Below are 18,099 nucleotides of genomic sequence, written 5' to 3'. Positions count from 1 at the left end.
TCTTTCCCCCCTTGTATATTCTTTCTTTGCATAATTTTTTTTTTTTTTGGATGAATAAATAATTCATTACCAAGGAAGAATAATATACAATGGGAAAGGGGGAAGGGAGGCTTAAGCCAACAAGAAGAAGCCAACCCAAGGGGAACTCAAAATCGCACAATCAAACGTAAAAATAAAAAAAATAAAAAAATAAAAAAATAAATAAAATAAAATAAAATATGATTTGGCAACTATTCTATCATTATAATGCTTCCACAAATAAGGCTTGTGGGAATCTTCATTATCAATTTTTATTTCTCATGTTGAATGGTTATGAACAATGTAAATTTATCAAAAAGTTAATTTTAGCGGCTACCCAATGTTATCAAATCTATGGATAAGGTATAAATTACAATGGAAAAGCTTTAAAATCATAATCACATCTCCTAAAAAATTACCAAAGGATGAATAATATCATGGATGGATTCATTTCTAAATTTTAGAATTTAATGATGGGAACAACAGTGATAGCAATTACTGACATAGTTTACAGCACAGTTTCCATGTTTTGAATAAATGAGAGGATATGATCAATAATATAAGTAGCAGATACCCATTCTCACGTTTGAATCCTCAGGCGAGAAACAAGTAAAACAAAAACACATTTGTTAAAGGAATCAAAAATTTAAAGATCAGATATGTTATGCTACTCATGGTGAATATTTATCTTTCCTTTCTATGCAATTTTTGTTTGCATATAACTAATTTATTTATTTTTCTCAGATCTGATTTTCAATTTTCTGATCAAGCTTCTTGATGGAATCAGTTAAAAATACCAACATTTCTTCTATCATTTGATACATAACAAGAGAATTTTATTGCAAGGAAGAAAATAGAGCATTTTCCATGGCACTGCACTGTAAATACATTGGCATTTCCTTTATCAATGAATATTCAGTTTGATATTTTAAATTGTGGAATTATATTCAGCTTCCTATTCCTAATTTGTCTTAAGACCTGGTCTAAGAAGTGATTTCAGATTGCAGTAAACTTGAATTTTTTTTACTGGCCATACTTCATTTTCAGATGTAAAATAAAAAAAATTTATGCAACTTCTATACTTACAGTGGGGACCAATAACTGTAGGCATTCTAATTGCTCTGGCATCACATATGTGGATCCTTTTCCTTATCAAAGGAACTCAAAACCATTGCTCCATTCCACCCCCCCTCCCATGGTCTGAACCCACCCCCCCATGTCCATCCTTCCTCCGGTGGCCTCCACCACCGGCAACTCCCAGCTAATCCCCGGGCCCTCTCGCATCCCTTCAGCCACAGCCTCCGATGCCTAGGCTCTCCCTTTATCCTCCCTCTCTACTCCTATCCCTAGCCCTCCTCCTCCCAATTTCCTCACCCCTGGAAAATACTGGGCCTCTGTCGCAAATGCCAACCCTTCTCCTTCCAGATTTGGTCACCTACTCCACTTCTTCCCTCCTTCCTTCCTTGCCGACCAGAAAGTGGGTCTGTGCCCCCTCTGGTCTCCTTGACCCCGAGATCCTCAAATGGAAGAACTGCTTGATCGGACACTTGGAAGTAAGCCTCCTTTCAACATAGTGAAATCCTCTCTCTCGAAGCAATGGAGAATTTCTGGCTTCCTGGATACTATTCTTCTTGACAATGGATTATTTATTTTCAACTTCACTGGAGAACAAGACATGCTCACAGCTCTGGAAGTGGTCCTTGGCAAGTGGGGAAGAAACCGATCTTCCTAAGGCGCCGGGACCAGTACACCTCTCTCTCTACTGTTGATCTTCGATCCATCTCAATATGGATTTCCCGACCGAAGCTTCCTCTTCACCTCTGGTGCCCCAAAGGATTAAGTCTGGTTGGTTCTGTTATAGGCAAGCCATTATTTTCTGATCAACGTACAAAATTGATGGATCGGCTAGTCTTCGCAAAAATTTGTGTAGAGATTGACTCTGAATCCACCCCGCCGTCGTCTGTCACCATTTTGAATGAAGAAGGATTCTCTTTCTTATAGTCGGTGGTCTGTGATTGGATCCCCCCTCTTTGCTCGAATTGTAAATTGTTTGGCCATCTCACTGTTAGCTGCTCTCCAAAGCCGGCTGCTTCCATGGAATTTCTTCCTTCGGAGGACCTTGTCCCTACTGAGCTTGTCGTCCCAACCACGGTTGATGCTGTCAGATGTCGTAAATCCCGTCGCCTGTGCCGGCATAAATGCAATCGTAGCCTTATGGCAGTCCCTGAGCCCAACAAGGAGGCCTATTCCCTGGCTAGGGCTACCTCCATCAGTCCTTCGGTCCATATCTTCAGACCAGCCGTCACAACTGGCTCTCTCTTCTCCAGTCTTCCTCTGATGTTGATGGAGACTCGGCCTCAGTGACTGCCATGACTCTAGCTCAGAAGACGGTGAGATCCCCCTTAGATCTTCTGCTACTAGCTTGCCTCGGGCGTGCTCTGGTACAGTCGTCAGGTCCCCTCTGTGGTGTCCTAACTTCCAGTGTTGATGTTCGATCAAGCACCTTCCCGTCTGCTGATTCCCCCCTCTCCCACGCCACCGCCATCCCTCCTGTTAGCCTTACGCACGCTTTCCTGTCCTCTCCTACCTCCATACCGCCTCTTCTCCCTCTCCCACCATTATGGGAATTTTCACTGAAACTTTTACCACCTGCCCCTCAAACCTGATCCATCCTCATTATCCATCTTCTTCTATCCGACCCTTCAACTGACCCAAGTCTCAAGCCTAGACCTGTATCCCCTTTTACCCAACATCCCTCTGTCGGGTCAGCCAGACCATCATACCCATGCCATTCCTCCCACCCATCTTCCCGCTCCATCCCAGCTATCCTTGACTTGTCTCCCACACCCATCGGGTCTTGTCCTCCACTCCCCTGTTCACCCCTTGCCTGTCTCTTCCGTCGACCCCCTCCTCTGGTCATCGCCTTTTTCCCATTCGATGCCTTGCCCTCCCGTCGTCCCCGTAGTTCCCGCCTACCCCCTTGGCTCCCCTCTTAGGATCTTCCAGGCTCATCCTGCGATCACCCCTCTGCTTGCCGGCACTGCTGCTCCTACAATGTCTGCTCCTGCAACAACTGCGCCAATGCTATCTTCTTTTTCCCCTGTCGCATGTGGCAGATTTGACATTTCAAAGCCTCTTGGTGAAGGTAATGAGAGGTGAAGAGGGGGCATGGATAGGGATGGCCTAGGCTTCTTGAACAATGGGGAGGAAGTCTTGGTGGAGGGACCACATCAAAAAAATTGAAGGGTTTGGGCCTGAAGGAGATGAGAGGTTGGACAAGAAGGGAGATGGGAGAGTGGTCCAATATTTGGAAGATCAAAGTTGGCATGAGAGGAAGGGAAGGCTTTAAGCCAAGCTTCATTGACAAAAGCACGGTCGAGCTTACAAGCAATCCTGTAGGAACCATCTGGACGGTTGGACCAAGTGAATTTGGAGCCCGACCGTTGAAGGTCATTGACTCCAATATCATCACTACAGTCGTGAGGGTAGGTTAGTATTGGCACCTCCAATTTTCTCATGGGAGGCTCTAATAACATTGAAATCACCCGCAATGCCCCAAGGATAAGGGCCAACAGAAGAGGTAAAAGAGCGAATGTCGTCCCAGAGGGGGATCCCATCAAGAGATCAATTAGGGCATAAATGGCCGAGAAGAAACAGGTTAGAGAGCCAGAGGGGGAAGAGATAGAGAGGTAGATGGATTAAGAGGAGGAGGAGATGGAAGAAACATGAAGTAGGAGAGGGTTCCAAAGGATCTAGATGCGACCAATAGGAAAGGTTTAAAATATCGGGTTTCGACCCAAAGGGGAGACTAAAATTTCGGTTGAAATATGGGAAATTTCGAAGATACCAAGGAAATTTTTCCAGTTTGGTGGAAACTTTGGTTTCAACCACCAAAATGTGTTTTTTTTTTTTTTTTTTGCCCATTTTTTGTGTACGTCCTATTTTAGACATTTCTAACCCATTCACATAATTAGTGTTATGGAAAAACACCTAAAGCCATGCTTGTGGTGTTAACCAAAGTTTGTTAACGTACGTTGAGTCATTGACTGAAACTATACTACATAAGTACATATATAAGTTACGAACTAAAAATGTGAAATACAAGATTAAAAGTTCAAAACAACCAAAACATAATGTAAAGGATCCAAATTAAATAATTGTGAGTTATCTTTCAAGTCTCAAGTCTCAAGTCTCAACAGTCAACACTCAACAGTCAATTCCAAGTAGAGTGTGTAGGTGGTTCCAGTCCATTAGTTGCATACCACTATAAATGTCATAGTCGCTCCTCTAAATGCCTAGGTAGTTTCAGTCCCTTAGGTGGATTTTCTATGAATGTGCAAGATCCAAGCTTAGAATGAAGATTTGATGGCAGAAAGGAAAAATCTTCAGTGTTTCCCAAGTTTCCCACTTTATAGAGAAGAAATAAGGGGAGAGGGTTAAAATTTCGAAATAAGAAGGCTTGGTTTCCCATTTAAAAAGGTTTTATAAAGGTTAGTTCAACCCAATTGGTCCACTCGAAAATTCCCACATTTTGATCGAAATGTAGGAATCTTGGTCGTCGAAACCAATGACTTTAAAAGTCACATGGTATTTGGTATCAGTCTTGGGATACCGTTGAAATGTGAAAAATTTCAACAATATCGGTGGAAACCTTGAACCATGCCATTAGGTAGGACAGTGGACGTAGTTGGAAAGGAATGACCAGAAGGGGGCAATGGAGGTAGCAATGTGGGAAGCATTAAGCTGAAGGACACAGGTCTCCAAGAGGCAGCAAAGGCCAGCAGGGGAGATTTATGGAGGGAATAGATAGAGGCATGCTTAGTCAGGAAATTCAGCCCCCGGAGATTCTATATAATCCAAGGAGTCAAAGAGAAGGGGGAGGGTGGTGCAACAAATGCTCAAACAAGCGGTGTGTGGCCTTAGAGGTCAAGGAAGGCCTGAAAATAGGCTTCGGCCTGAGTCAATAGTGATATTCTTTGAGGGGGGAGGGGCTAGGGGCAGTTGGCTTCTTAGGGTTGGAGATAGGTCCTTTAGAGCTCGAATGGGAGAAGTGTTGAGATGACTTGGACTACTTGAGAGAGCCAGCAGCAATGACAGGGACAGGGGTATGACTTTCAGTAGAACCAGGGGTGTCATAAGCCAACAGAGAAGACTCACTTGCTTCCTTTAGAGGGGAGGAAAGGTGCTGAATCAAGACCTAGGATTGAACTTTAGGAAGCTTAGGAGGGACTTGACCTACAGGGGGTGACGTGGCAAAGGCAAGGGGCATGAGAGGCAGAGCACACAGTGTGATACAGTCTAAGAAGGTAATAGCAGTAGGGCCAGCAGTAGACACGATTGAGGGAGGTGTGGCTGCAGACGACAAGGCGGAGACCTAAGCAATGGGGGACGACACGACAATGGTCGATGAAGTAGGGGGAGACATGGTAGGCATGCTCGGTGGAGCAAAAGTGTTGGGAGGAAAAGAAACGAACAATGGAGCAGTTGCGACAGTAGCAAAAGAGCCGGCAAGAAGGGGAACGATCGCAAATGGGGTAGGCTTGCTTAGGGTGCCCTGAAGAGATGGAATGCCAACTCCTTTGGAAATATCTCCTCCAATGTCTTTACTTGCAGAGATAGGCTCCAGATTATCCAATTCAGGCTTCAACTTCATCATCACAATGTCTACTTGGCTGAGGAAGAGAAAGAGGTTGCTTCTAAACTCTCCTCCCTCCTTGCCCAGAAAGAAAGCTTCCTCAGGCAAAAATCCAAAATCAAATGGATTGATCTTGAAGACTCTAACTCAGCCTACTTCCACCGCTCTACTAAGGCTCGATCCAATGCTAACTCCATCCCCAAGCTCATCTCCAGCTCTGGTACTGCCATTACCCATCCTGAAGATATCAAATCTGAAGCTTCCTCCTACGTCACCAATCTCTTCAATCCCGCCCCCATCCTCCACTCCTCTCATCCCCTTGAACCTCATCAAAAAATTTATCCCTAACTATCTCCTCCCTTCTCTTCGGTCCATTATTTCTGAGGATGAAATTCTGGCAGCTATTCTCTCTCATAAAGCCAACAAAGCCTGATGTAGATCTATATTTTGGGCTAGGCTATTGCAGGAGGTAGCCTAGCCCAAAGTAAGAGGGTTGGACTATTATTTAGTTAATTAAATAAAGGCCCATTAGGCCTATCAGTTATAAGTCCCCCCAGTGGGCCATCGATCATAAGCCTTTTATGGACTATTAGTTTAAGAGTCCTACTCTATGTTGGAGTTAGAAGTCAAGTCCTAGTTCTATTTTCAATTCCTAGTTGTATTAGGAGTGTCTAGTCCTCTTTGGAAACTAGCTCCTAGTCTTAGTATGATTGTAAACTTCTCCTCTATAAATAGAGAGGCCCAGGCTGAGATAGCCACCTCCTCCTCCACTTTCCCTTTGTTATTGCTTCCTTATTTCTGATCACCTATTTCTGTTTACTGTTTACTGTTACTGTGAAGAGCTAAGAGAATTTCAGATCTGTCCAAGACTCCAAGGCATCAACACCAGAATTGATACACAGGAATCCTCCATTCTTGTGACCTGTGATCTCTCTCCTCTTCTCTATTCTGTAATCCGATTAAAGAGCTACTGTTCAGGGGTGTTCCAGGCCACTGTAGGATCACTCGGTCCCCTGCTTGCTCAGATTTGAATAAAGAAGTTTGCAACTAATTTGCTTAGAGCAGCTGGGATAGCTGTGGGTGAGAAGCCCAGGCTGAGATAGCCACCTCCTCCCCCACTCTCCCTTTGTTATTGCTTCATTATTTCTGATCACCTATTTCTGTTTACTGTTTACTGTTACTGTGTTGAGCTAAGAGAATTTCAGATCTGTCCAAGGCATCAACACAACAATCGATACATAGGAATCCTCCATTCTTGTGACCTGCAATCTCTCTCCTCTTCTCTATTCTGTAATCTGATTAAAGAGCTACTGTTCAGTGGTGTTCCAGGCCACTGTAGGACCACTAGGTCCCATTCTTGGAGATGTCTAGATAGTCCATCTGTTGTCTCCGCAGCAGGCTTTCAGATTCTCTCTCCTAGGTCTGAAAATCAAGAAGATTGATAACTTCACAACCAGCCGACAGAAGTTGTTCATCTTTGGGGGGTTTTTGTGCCCATAGTGAGGCCTTCCTTCAACCAGAAGATCAGCTCCATCTGAGCTCTACCCAGCCAGCCACAGGTCCCTCTTAGACCCTGCGCAGGTCCTTTTTCTCTCTCCTATTGTTTGGTTCTTTTTTCTGGTTTTGGGGTATTGATTTGCTTGTTTCTTGTGGGAATAATCCTGGGTTGTTCCTCTTGTGTTTCTAATCTGATTTGGGTGTTCTAAATTAGTCTTGTTTGGGGTTATCCATTGTGGGGATTAGCTTATTGTGATCTACTCCTGCATTAAAGCCCCTGGCCCTGACGGCTTCAGCATAGGCATTCTCTCTTCCTGCGGGCATATTATCAGAGCCAATCTGATCTATGGCATTCGCAATTTCTTCCTCTCCCCCAACCACATTAAGGGTATCAATCACACCTTCCTCTACCTCATCCCCAAGAAATATGGAACAAATTCGATGCCAGGCTTCAGGACCATCTCCCTTTGTAACCTCCTCTACAATTTCATTGTGAAGATCTTAGCCAACTGCATCCAGGTTGTCATTAACTCCTTGGTGAGTCCCAACCAATCGGCTTTCATTGCTGGTAGGAGCATAGCAGATAATATCATGCTTTGCCATAAATATGTTCAAGGTTTTGATAGGAAGTCGTATTCCTCTGCTGCCCTCCTCAAAATTGATATGCACAAAGCCTTTGATTCCATCCGCTAGGACTTCATTGAATAAGTCTTTCTCCAAATGTCTTTTCCCCCTTCTTTTGTCTATTGGATCTACTGTTGCATCTCCTCCCCTTCCTTCTTGGTCTTGGTCAATGGCAGTCCTACAGGTTATTTCCCTTCCTCTGTGGGTATTCGCCAAGGCTACCCTCTCTCTCCCTTCTTCTTCTCCCTTACCCTTAAGCTCCTATCCAGATCCATTCAATCCTATACGGATTAGCACCTCATTTCCCCTATTCCCAAATGTAAATCCCTCCTGCTTACTCACCTTGCTTTCACGAACGACCTCATGATCTTCTTGAAAGCTGATCCTTCCTCCATCTCCTCCATCATTCCTCTCTCCACCCTTTGAATCTCCCTGGCTTAAGAATCAACCTCCTAAAGTCCAGCCTCTTCCTCTCCGATATTTCTGACTCCATTCGTGATTTCCTCCTTTGGATCAATGGCTTCTCCCTTGGATCCCTTCCCGTCAAGTATCTGGCCTTCCGCTCATCCCCTCCAGGCTTTCTGCCCATCACTGCTCTTCTATCCTTGACTAGATGAGGAAAAGGCTCTAACTCTGTGGAAAGGCAAGCTCCTCTCCTATGCTGGGAGACTGGTCCTCATTAGGTCAGTTCTCCAATCCTTGTCCCTTTACTGGTCGGGCATCTTCACCCTCCCAGCTACCTCCAAGGCTATTGAATCTCTCCTCTCTTCATTTCTTTGGAAAGGATCTGACTATTCCAAATTCCTCCGACCCCTAAGCTGGGATACGATCTCACTTCCCAAATCTAAGGGTAGTTTTGGTGTGCGTAAGATTAAAGATATTAACTCTACTACCATCCTCAAGCTCATCTGGAAGATTGCTTCTAAGCAGAAAAGCATTTAGGTTTCCTGGATTTACTCCACCCTCCTTAAAAAGGATTCCTTGTGGTCTACTTCTCCCTACCTCAATTCCTCCTAGATTTGGCGAAACATTCTTGCCAAAAGACCCTTGTCCAATAATGTCATATCCTACTCTATCGGAAATGGATCTTCCACCTCTCTTTGGCTTGACCCTTGGCATCCATCCGGCATTCCCATATCCCTGATCTCTCCCCACATCCTTTACTCCTATTGGCTTCCCAAATCTGCTTCAGTTTCCTACATCATCTCCCAGGGCTCCTGGACTCCCCCCCTCCCCTCCCCCTCTAGCTAATCTCTGGTCCTCCCTCCCTCCTATTCCCCCGTCCATTATGGTAGAGTTGACAAGATCTCCCAGCAACCCTCCCCATGGGGCTGTTCTCTTCTGCATCTGCTTGTAATCACATTCCTTCTCTGGGATCCCTCGCCCCCTGGCGTAACATAATCTAGTTTAAAGGTCACATTCCTTGTCATAGTTTCACTGCTTGGCGATCTCTCTCCAACCGCCTCCCCACGTAGTCTTTTCTTATCCACCGGCATATTCCAATCTCCTCCTCTTGCTGCCTCTATTGGAACGGTGTTGAAGATACTGACCACCTCTTTTTCTCCCCTTTTCTTCCTCAGTCTAGAAAAGGGTCCTCAGTAGTTGTTGGCCCTCTCGCAGAAATATCCTCCTTATAAGTAAAGAATGGATTTGGGTTGATATGACTTTTGGTGGTTCCTCCATTTGTGACACGATTGAGAAATTAGCTTTTTGTGCTACCATTAACCACCTGTGGATGGAGCGCAATCTCTGTAGATGGACCTCCAACTCTCCCTCCTTTGAGAGGATTTGGAAAGCCATCTAATTTGATATGAGCTCCAAGCTGGGATGTATCCGCCACAAAAAAACCATTGACTCCCCAAGGAACAGGCTCATTGTTGTCTCCTGGGGTCTCCCGCTATCTATCCTATTCCCCTCCCTCCCCCCCTTCCCACTTGATGTTTCCCCGTTGGCTTTTCTTTATCTTTCTGGTCGGGTTTTCCCCTTTGTAATTTAGGCTTCCTCTAGCATTTCCCCCCTTTTCCCCCCTTGTATATTCTTTTCGTTGCTTGGTAATGAATTGATTTATTCATCCAAAAAAACAAAAGGAACTCAAAACCACATAGACACGGAAAATTCCTTTCAAAAGTCTGTGCGGCACTAGCCCATCCCAAACAGCCCATTAGGCAACATATCTAGCAAAGAAGGAAGCAAAACAGATGTGTGTACAAAACGGGAGGAAGGAAATTTACAATTGTAAAAAGAGCAACCCAGTGCACGAGGCTCCCACTACTGCAGGGTCTGGAAGGGGCAAATGTAAGTAGCCTTACCCCCTGCTTCACAGGAAAGGTTGTTTCCAAGTTTCAAATCTGTGACCAACATGTTGCAATAGTGCAACTTAACAGGCTCACCCACTAGGGGCATTTACAATTGTATTAATGGAAAATAAGTAGTACAACCTAAAGCTGAAGGGAATCATCAAGAGCAGTGAGTAGCAATAAGCTTAACCAAAAGGGTGGCTCTTCAATTCTAGTATATGGCATGTCATGCTTATTGATTCCTATGGTAGTGCTCTACTAAGCAAGAAGTCTCTTTCTCTTAGCCTATCAAGATCAATGAAAAAGGGCAGCATATCTAAACAAAAAAAAAAAAAAAAACTAAAGTGATCACTTTGGTCATTATTCATGGATAAGCCACTATTTGACTAGGGAGTTCAGGTTGTGGTGTAACAAGGATAGACTAAAGGGCTGCGCTCTTTGCCAACCTGTAGCCCCTAAAAGGAGGAATACTAATTTTGTTCAATTTCTAGTATGTGCAGTGACCCCTGAAGTAGTAAGAACCTAAAGGTTTTCTAGAATAATAATAATATACAATAGAGAAACACAAATACAGAGCCAAACATGGGGCTTAAAAGAAGACAACAAGAAAAAAAAATATGTCCAAAAATCATCAAAGTCATAGGTCCCACCAGCTTTCAAAAGAATTATAACATGATCCCAGCCCTCCACCCAAAAGAGAGAGAGAGAGAGAGAGAAATAAAAAGCCAACAATTTTCATTAATGAACAAAAATAAAGAACTAGAGCTCATTCAAACAAAAAAGCTCCAATCCCTCACCATAGACTATAAAGGGGCACGCTTGGTCCAATTTAAAGGACGAATGTTGTGACCTGGTGGTGAAGCAGTCGAAATAGCCTCTCAACATTCTCGGGGTAAGACTGGGTACTTCTCGCCCCCCCCCCAGACCTTGCACATGCGGGAGCCTTGTGCACTGGGTACGCCCCTCACCATAGACTATTATAAAGTAAAAGGACCAAATGAAAAATGGAAAAAACTGAAGTTCAATGGACCACATTCATTGTTCCATCTTTAGCCCCAAAGCTACTTGAGTTCGAAAAAATTCATAGCATGCCTGATCTTACAATGATATTGTTGATATACATTGTTGTAACCTTTACTTAACAGCTTGAGCCTTTGGATTAATTAGTTGTAACATTGAATTAGAGCAAGGAAGTCGAGTACTCAATCCACACATTCTCCCCTCGGTGCCCCGTGATGGTGTTTCTACACCATGCATTTCATGTGGAAGGCCTGGTGTGTACAGGCCTACATGTGCAGGGCTGTGTATGTACAGGCCTGCACGTGCACGGAATGTTGATGAACATTATTGTGGCCCTTACTTAACAGCTCAAGCTTTTGGGATAAGCAGTTGTAATGGATACATGATTCAAGTGGATTACCTCATCAGGACCAAGTGTGCCCTGGCTCAAATTTGTTCGGCGATGTCTCCGAAGCATCTGCATAAAAGGAAAACAATTTGATTTTTGATGAATAATCTATGATAATAAAAATAAGATGACTCACTACTAGCTAGTGCATTGGTATATAATTTCCAAAAATTATGATCCTCATTTTCAGCAATATCACAGTTTCAAGCTAACATAAGTTGGTGTACCTTAAATTGACCAGTGATACATATATCAATCCAAATGAATATTTGGGTGTAGAGCAAAAAAAAATATGAAGAATTAAACGCAATGAAAGATTTCCCCTATTTCGTTTCTTCCCACTTCAACAAAATAAGAAGAGTGGAATGCAGTAAGTTTTCTGTTCTATTAGGTGTAAATAAAAAGTGTAAAGAGAAGAGAAGAGAGGAGAGAAAGAGAGTTGCTATGGTGGAACCTTGGGAGTCCCAATCAAGAATATTGGGGCTCCCCACCTTCATTCATTAAATAGACTAACTATTACAAATAACCTATGAGGAAATGGAAAGCATAAAATACGAAGCAAAACTAACTTCTAGCTCTAAGTTCTTATAGGACCATAACAACCCAAGGGGAGTCGTGTCTTGTGCTGGACAGCTGGCCATGACTCCTTCCTTCTCGCGATAGACTTCTAACACTCCCCAAAGACTTAGTAAAACATTTGTAAGTTGTTCTTTTGTGCGAACATGACTTGTAGAGATAACTCATTACCGTAGTTTTTCTCGAACAAAGTGACAATCCACATAAATATATTTCATCCTCTCATGGAACACTAGATTTGATGCAATATGGATTGCAGCTTGGTTATCACACCATAACTGCATAAAAGAAGTGCACTCAAACACAAGTTCCATCAACAGCTGCTTCATTCACATCAACTCACAAATGGCATGAGCCATGACACGATACTCAGACTTTGCGCTAGACCTAGCCACAACAGTCTGCTTCTTACTCTTTTAAGACACAAGATTACCACCAACAAACATTTAGCATCCAATAGTTGATCGCCTATTAATAGGAGATCCACCCCAATCCATGGTTCGAGAACTCGATCGAAACCTGTGAAATTTCGCAGGTTTTGACCATATCCCCAGGGGTCGAAACGATATGTCCTGTGGCTTTTAAAAATCATAGGTTTTGACCATGTTTCGACCAAATTTGATGAAATTTCCCATGTTTCAACCGAAACATGGGAAATGTCAACCAACCTAACTAGTTCGACCCTCTCTTAGCTTTTTCTCCTAGGAACCGGAAACTTGGGGACACAGTGGAGATTTCCATTTTTTGTCTAACAAAGTTGAATCTAATAGTGGTTCTTACTTCATCTACATAAGAAAGGCAGCTTGGACCAAAAAGGTAAGTCCCAACTATCCTAAAAATCATTTTTTTTGTAGAATATACTAGTAAATAGAGTGGAATTATGTAAATTTTTTATATATTACTTAGGAGGACCCGATCTACGCATTCACAGTGGCCGATTTTTTTTTTCATTTTATTGCTTTTTTTCTGTTTTTAAAAATGCATTTACCTACAACATATTTCAGTTAACAACTCAACGTAATTATTACCGAACCTTTGGTTCACCACACAAGTATGACTATGTTTTTTTTTTTTTTTTTTTTATGAAACTAATGATGTGAATGTATTAGAAATGTCTAAATTATGATGTACACAAAAAATAAGGCAAAAAAACACTGTTTGGGGGTCAAAACCTAAGTTTCCACCAAACTGGGAAAAATTCCCAGTTTCGACAAAAATTTCGATCTCCCCAGGGTCGAAACCTGATACCTTAAACCATGGCCCAATCCGCATAATAGAAACCCTCAATGCAGTCATGTCCATTATAATAGTACAACAGACCATGACCTGGAGCTTTCTTAAGATAACTCAGATAAGAACAACGGCATCTTCTCTCTCGGTAATAAAGTAACTTCACCCCTTCCTTACTGATAAAGAATTTGCAATCCATGGGTTTTGGGTAAAATTATGGTGCATCGAGGGCTCTGAGCTCCCCTATGCCGTGACCGCCTAATGCCCCCTTCCCCTCCGATGGCTCTTGTCATCACCACCTCCCTCTTCCCTACCGAGAACCTTCTGTCCCCCCCGGACCACCTTTGGCCTTGCCCCAACACAACTCCCCCCTCCTCCTCCCCCTCTCCAATCAACCCTTCTCCCCCTCTCCCCCTCTCCCCCTCTCCTTCGTTCCTAGTGTTCTATCGTTACTACCCCTCTCCTCCCATTGTCCCTTCCTCCTCTTCCACTCCTCCTTCCGCTAGGCATACCCTTACTTCCACCCTCCTGCTATTCATAACTCTTCCCCTGTTGGCCTTTGTCTGCCTTGTTTTTTAGAGTCTGAGATATGGAAATCAAAGAATTGGGTGGTCAGTTCCTTTCTGGGCAGTAGACCTCTTTTTCCATTGTGAAAGCATCCCTCTTGAACTAATGGAAGCCAATCTGCTCCTTGAATACGTTTATGCTTGAGAATGGTACATTCATATACAACTTTGATGTTGAATATGACAAAGCCACCGGCATTGATGGAGGGCCTTGGTTTGTTGGGAAGAAGCGTATTTTCCTAAGAAACTGGGTAAGCATACTTCATTCAACAAAACTAAACATACCTCCATTCCCCTGTGGGTTATTCTCCCGAATCTTCCCCTTCATTTTTGGTGTGTTAAAGGCCTTAGTCTGGTCGTCTCTCTCATTGGAAAGCCCCTCCATTCTGATAAAAGAACTAAATGGATGGATTGGTTGTCATTCGCAAGGATATGTGTTGAAGTTCAAGCGGATCATCCTCTGCCTAACTCGATCACGATCACAGATGGAGAAGGAATCTCTTTTGATCAAGTAGTCAAGCATGATTGGGTGCCCCAAATCTGTTCGCTCTACAAGTGCTTTGGACATCAGACTGCTCTCTGTGTAAAAAAACCCTATTGTTCCAACCCCCCTGAGTGATCAAGATATCAATGACGACTTTAATACCATTGGCGATATCTCCCATGAAGACACTTTCAAAGATCACACCTCCAAAAGGCATAAGAAAAAAAGAAATTGCTATGCTCAAGCACTCGAACCAACCTCTGCTCCCCTGCCAGTGATGGTTTCAACTCCTAGGACCTCTGGCCCATCACCGACCCCTTTTCCCGTTGGATCAAACCCCATCTCGATCCTGGCAATGTCAGAAAATGAGGTTGCTTCATTTTGTTCTTTGCCAGCTCAGATCGCTACTGATTCTTCTCAGACTCTACCTATTTCGGTGTCTCTCCCTCTTGATTGCCAAGCCGGACTGCCACTAGCCTCTGATCCCTCTACCGCTAACCCCAAAACCAACCTTCCTTCACTACTTCCCCTTCCTTCTGTCATGCCTTTTGCTAAAAACCATCCCTCGAGCCCTAATCTCTCCAACCATACTTATCCTTCCTCGCCAAACCAGCCCACTCATGAACCAACCTTTATCCCATTGAACCTGTTCCTTCCGGTTCAACTCCTCAACAAATTTTCTAAATTTCCTTCGGATCACCCACTGTACCCAGGAAACCTTTATAACCTGACCCACAACTTCGTACTTGTATTTCCACTCCCCGCTTCTCCGTCGTTGTGAATAGTAGCCCGGCAGGCTACTTTCCCTCTGGCTGTGGTATCTGCCAAGGGTGCACCCTTTCCCCTATTCTCTTCTCCCTTTCCTTGGAAATTTTTTCCTGCTCTATCCAATCTACCACTGACATTCATCTCATCTCCCTATTCTCAAGTGCAAAGCTCTCCTCCTCTCCCACTTGGCTTTTGTTGACAATATCATCATTTTCTCCAAGACTGATCATCTTTCCATCTCCACTATCATGTCTACTCTTCACAACTTTGAAACCCTTTCGGGTCTCAAAATCAACCTCCTTAAGTCCAACATCTTTCTCTTTGGTATCTCTCCTAAGGCCAAGTAAATCCTTTGCGGCATCTCGGGCATTCCCCTGGGTTCCCTGCCTGTCAAATATCTAGGCCTTCCCTTAATTTGCTCCAGACTTTCAGCCCATCACTGCACCCCCTTGCTTGACCATCTCAGGAAAAAGCTACAGCTTTGGAAAGGTAAGCTCCTCTCTTTTTCCGGCCGCCTCATCTTGATCAGATCGGTCCGCCCATCTATGTATCTTTATTGGTCCAGTACCTTCATCCTCCTTGCTTCAGTGATTAAGTCTTTTGAGGGGCTTCCTTTGGAAAGGCTCTGAGTCCTCCAGATTCCTCAGACCTCTCAGTTGGAAGAAGGTCTGTCTCTCCAAAGCTGAAGGAGTATTAGGGATTAGAAGAATTAAGGATCCCAATTCAGTTGGTGTCCTTAAGCTTATCTGGAAAATTGTGTCAAAACACAAAAGCATTTGGGTTGATTGGATTCTCTCTAATCTACTCAAGCACAATTCCCTTCGGACTGCCCCCCCCCATCTTTGATGCTTCCTGGATTTAGAGAAAGATTCTTGAGCACAGACCCATTTCGCTCACTGCCATTTCTCACTCCATTGGAAATGGCCAGTCTACCTCCCTTTGGAAGGACCCCTGGCACCCTTCGGGTATCTTATCCCATCTACTAATTCCCAAAGTTATCAACTCTTCCGATCTCCCTGCTAATGCTCTGGTCTCCTCTATCCTCTCTCCCAATGGTTGGTCCCTCCCTCCTCTCCCCCTCCTCTTTCTAATATCTGGTTTTCTCTTCCCTTTCTTCTCCCTGGCCATAGAGGAAGGGAAGACAAATGCAATTGGCTCCCCTCCTCCAATGGAATCTTCTCTTCTGCCTCTACTTGGTCTCGTATTCGTATCCCTCCTCCAGTTGTCCCGTGGCATAAATTGGTCGATTTAAGGGTCACATTCCCCGTCACAGCTTCACCATTTGGTGGTGCCTTTCCAACTGTCTCCCCACGTAGCCCTTCCTCATTCACCGTTTTATCCCTGTCAACCCTTCCTGCTGCCTTTGCCCCTTAGGTGTAGAAGATATCCCCCACCTTGTCTTATCCTGCCCCTTCTCCTCCCATGTTTGGAAAACTATGCTCTCCAAATGTTGGCCGAATTCTAGACTTATCCTCCGTTTTGACAGAGAATGTATTTAGATTGACATGACGTTCTCTAGCCCTTCGATATGTGACACTCTTGGCAAACTAGCTTTTTGTGCTACTATCAACCATCTTTAGATGGAGCGTAACATTCGTAAATGGACCCCCAAATCTAGAACTCCGGATATGATTTGGAAAGCTATATACTTTGATGTTACCTTTAAAGTCCATGGCCTTTATGGCCTTCACCCCCGCCTTGTCCCTTTATCCCCAAAAAATTCCCACATCAACACTTGTTGGAACCTGCAGGTTGACCTCATCCATCCCGCTTGATGTTGCTCGATTCCCCCTCCCCCCCCCTTCTTTCTAGTTGTTAGCTTTGTTTTGGTTCTTTTGATAATGGTTTGTAGCTCCCCTCAGGCTAGCTTCCCCCCCTTTTCCCCCCTTGAATATTCTTCTCCTCTTGGTAATGAATGATTTATTCTTAAAAAAAAAAAAAAAAAAAAAATAATGGCATCCTAGTGTGACGTCCTTCGAGATGAAAGAAACTAATAGGGAAGACAATAGTAGGCCTAGTCACCGTCAAATAATTAAGTTTTCCCACCAATCTTCGATACGTCTCAGGATCATCTAGAAAACCACTCACAATTGTGAGCTTCACATTTGGATCATAGAGTATCAAAAGGCTTGGACCCTAACATTCCAGTCTTTCTGAGAGAGGGAAAATCCTTTTCTTGACTGAGCAACCTCAATACCCAAGAAATACTTCAACTGTCCTAGATCTTTGGTCTAAAACTTCTACTATAGATGTTTTTTCAGACTTTGGATACCTTCAATATCATCTCCAATGATGACAATATCATCAACATAAACAACAAGAAATATCCTTCCTATGCCGACTTCCGATAGAACACTTAGTGATCACTCTCACTCCTGGACAGCCTAAACTCACGAACCACATCAATGAACCATGTTCGAGGAGACTGCTTCAAACGATACAAAGACTTCTTCAGTTTGCACACCATACCAGACTCCCCCTGAGCAACAAACCCTGGAGGTTGCTCCATATAGACCTCTTCATGTAAATCACCATGAAGCAAAGCATTCTTCAAATGCTAAAACAATGGCCAATAAGAAGAAGCAACAAGAGATACCAGAATACGAACAGAAACCAACTAGTTCCCAAGTAATCAACTCCATACACCTGTGCATAGCCCCTGCAACTAACCAAGCCTTCAACTAGGCCAAAGATCCATCCGGATTTACCTTAAAAACATAAAGTTGGAAGTTGAGAAGAGTAAGATTAGAGACCAAGGAGAAAGAGAGAAGAGAGGTAAAGAGGAGAGGGAGAGAAGATGAGAGGAGAAAGAGAGAGATGAGGGCAAAATGTGAATGAGCTCTTCGCTCATTTCACCTATATTAAATTCAAATAATATTTAGGGAATTACTCAGGTGAAAGAGAAATAAGAGAAATAAGAGAAAGGTTGGAAATTACATATAAGGGCATCTTAACATAAGACAGTTCCTAATGTACCCCGAATACAAATATTCATA

At 43.6% G+C, this 18,099-nt stretch overlaps 1 protein-coding gene across 5 annotated transcripts in view; it reads right to left on the bottom strand.

Annotated features, from left to right (window-relative positions):
* The window catches only part of LOC122059842, a 127,834-nt gene that overhangs the window by 80,378 nt on the left and 29,357 nt on the right, over positions 1-18,099 (bottom strand). For all 5 annotated transcript variants that reach the window (XM_042622879.1, XM_042622880.1, XM_042622878.1 and 2 more), the window contains exon 5: positions 11,492-11,548. In XM_042622879.1, coding sequence (XP_042478813.1) covers positions 11,492-11,548 — 57 coding nt within the window. The remainder of the gene's footprint in view (positions 1-11,491; positions 11,549-18,099) is intronic.

The sequence above is a fragment of the Macadamia integrifolia genome, chromosome 13, assembly GCF_013358625.1.
Source record: "Macadamia integrifolia cultivar HAES 741 chromosome 13, SCU_Mint_v3, whole genome shotgun sequence".
NCBI lineage: Eukaryota > Viridiplantae > Streptophyta > Magnoliopsida > Proteales > Proteaceae > Macadamia > Macadamia integrifolia.
Note: the sequence above shows the minus strand (reverse complement) of the source record. Positions and strands in the feature narration are given on the sequence as shown.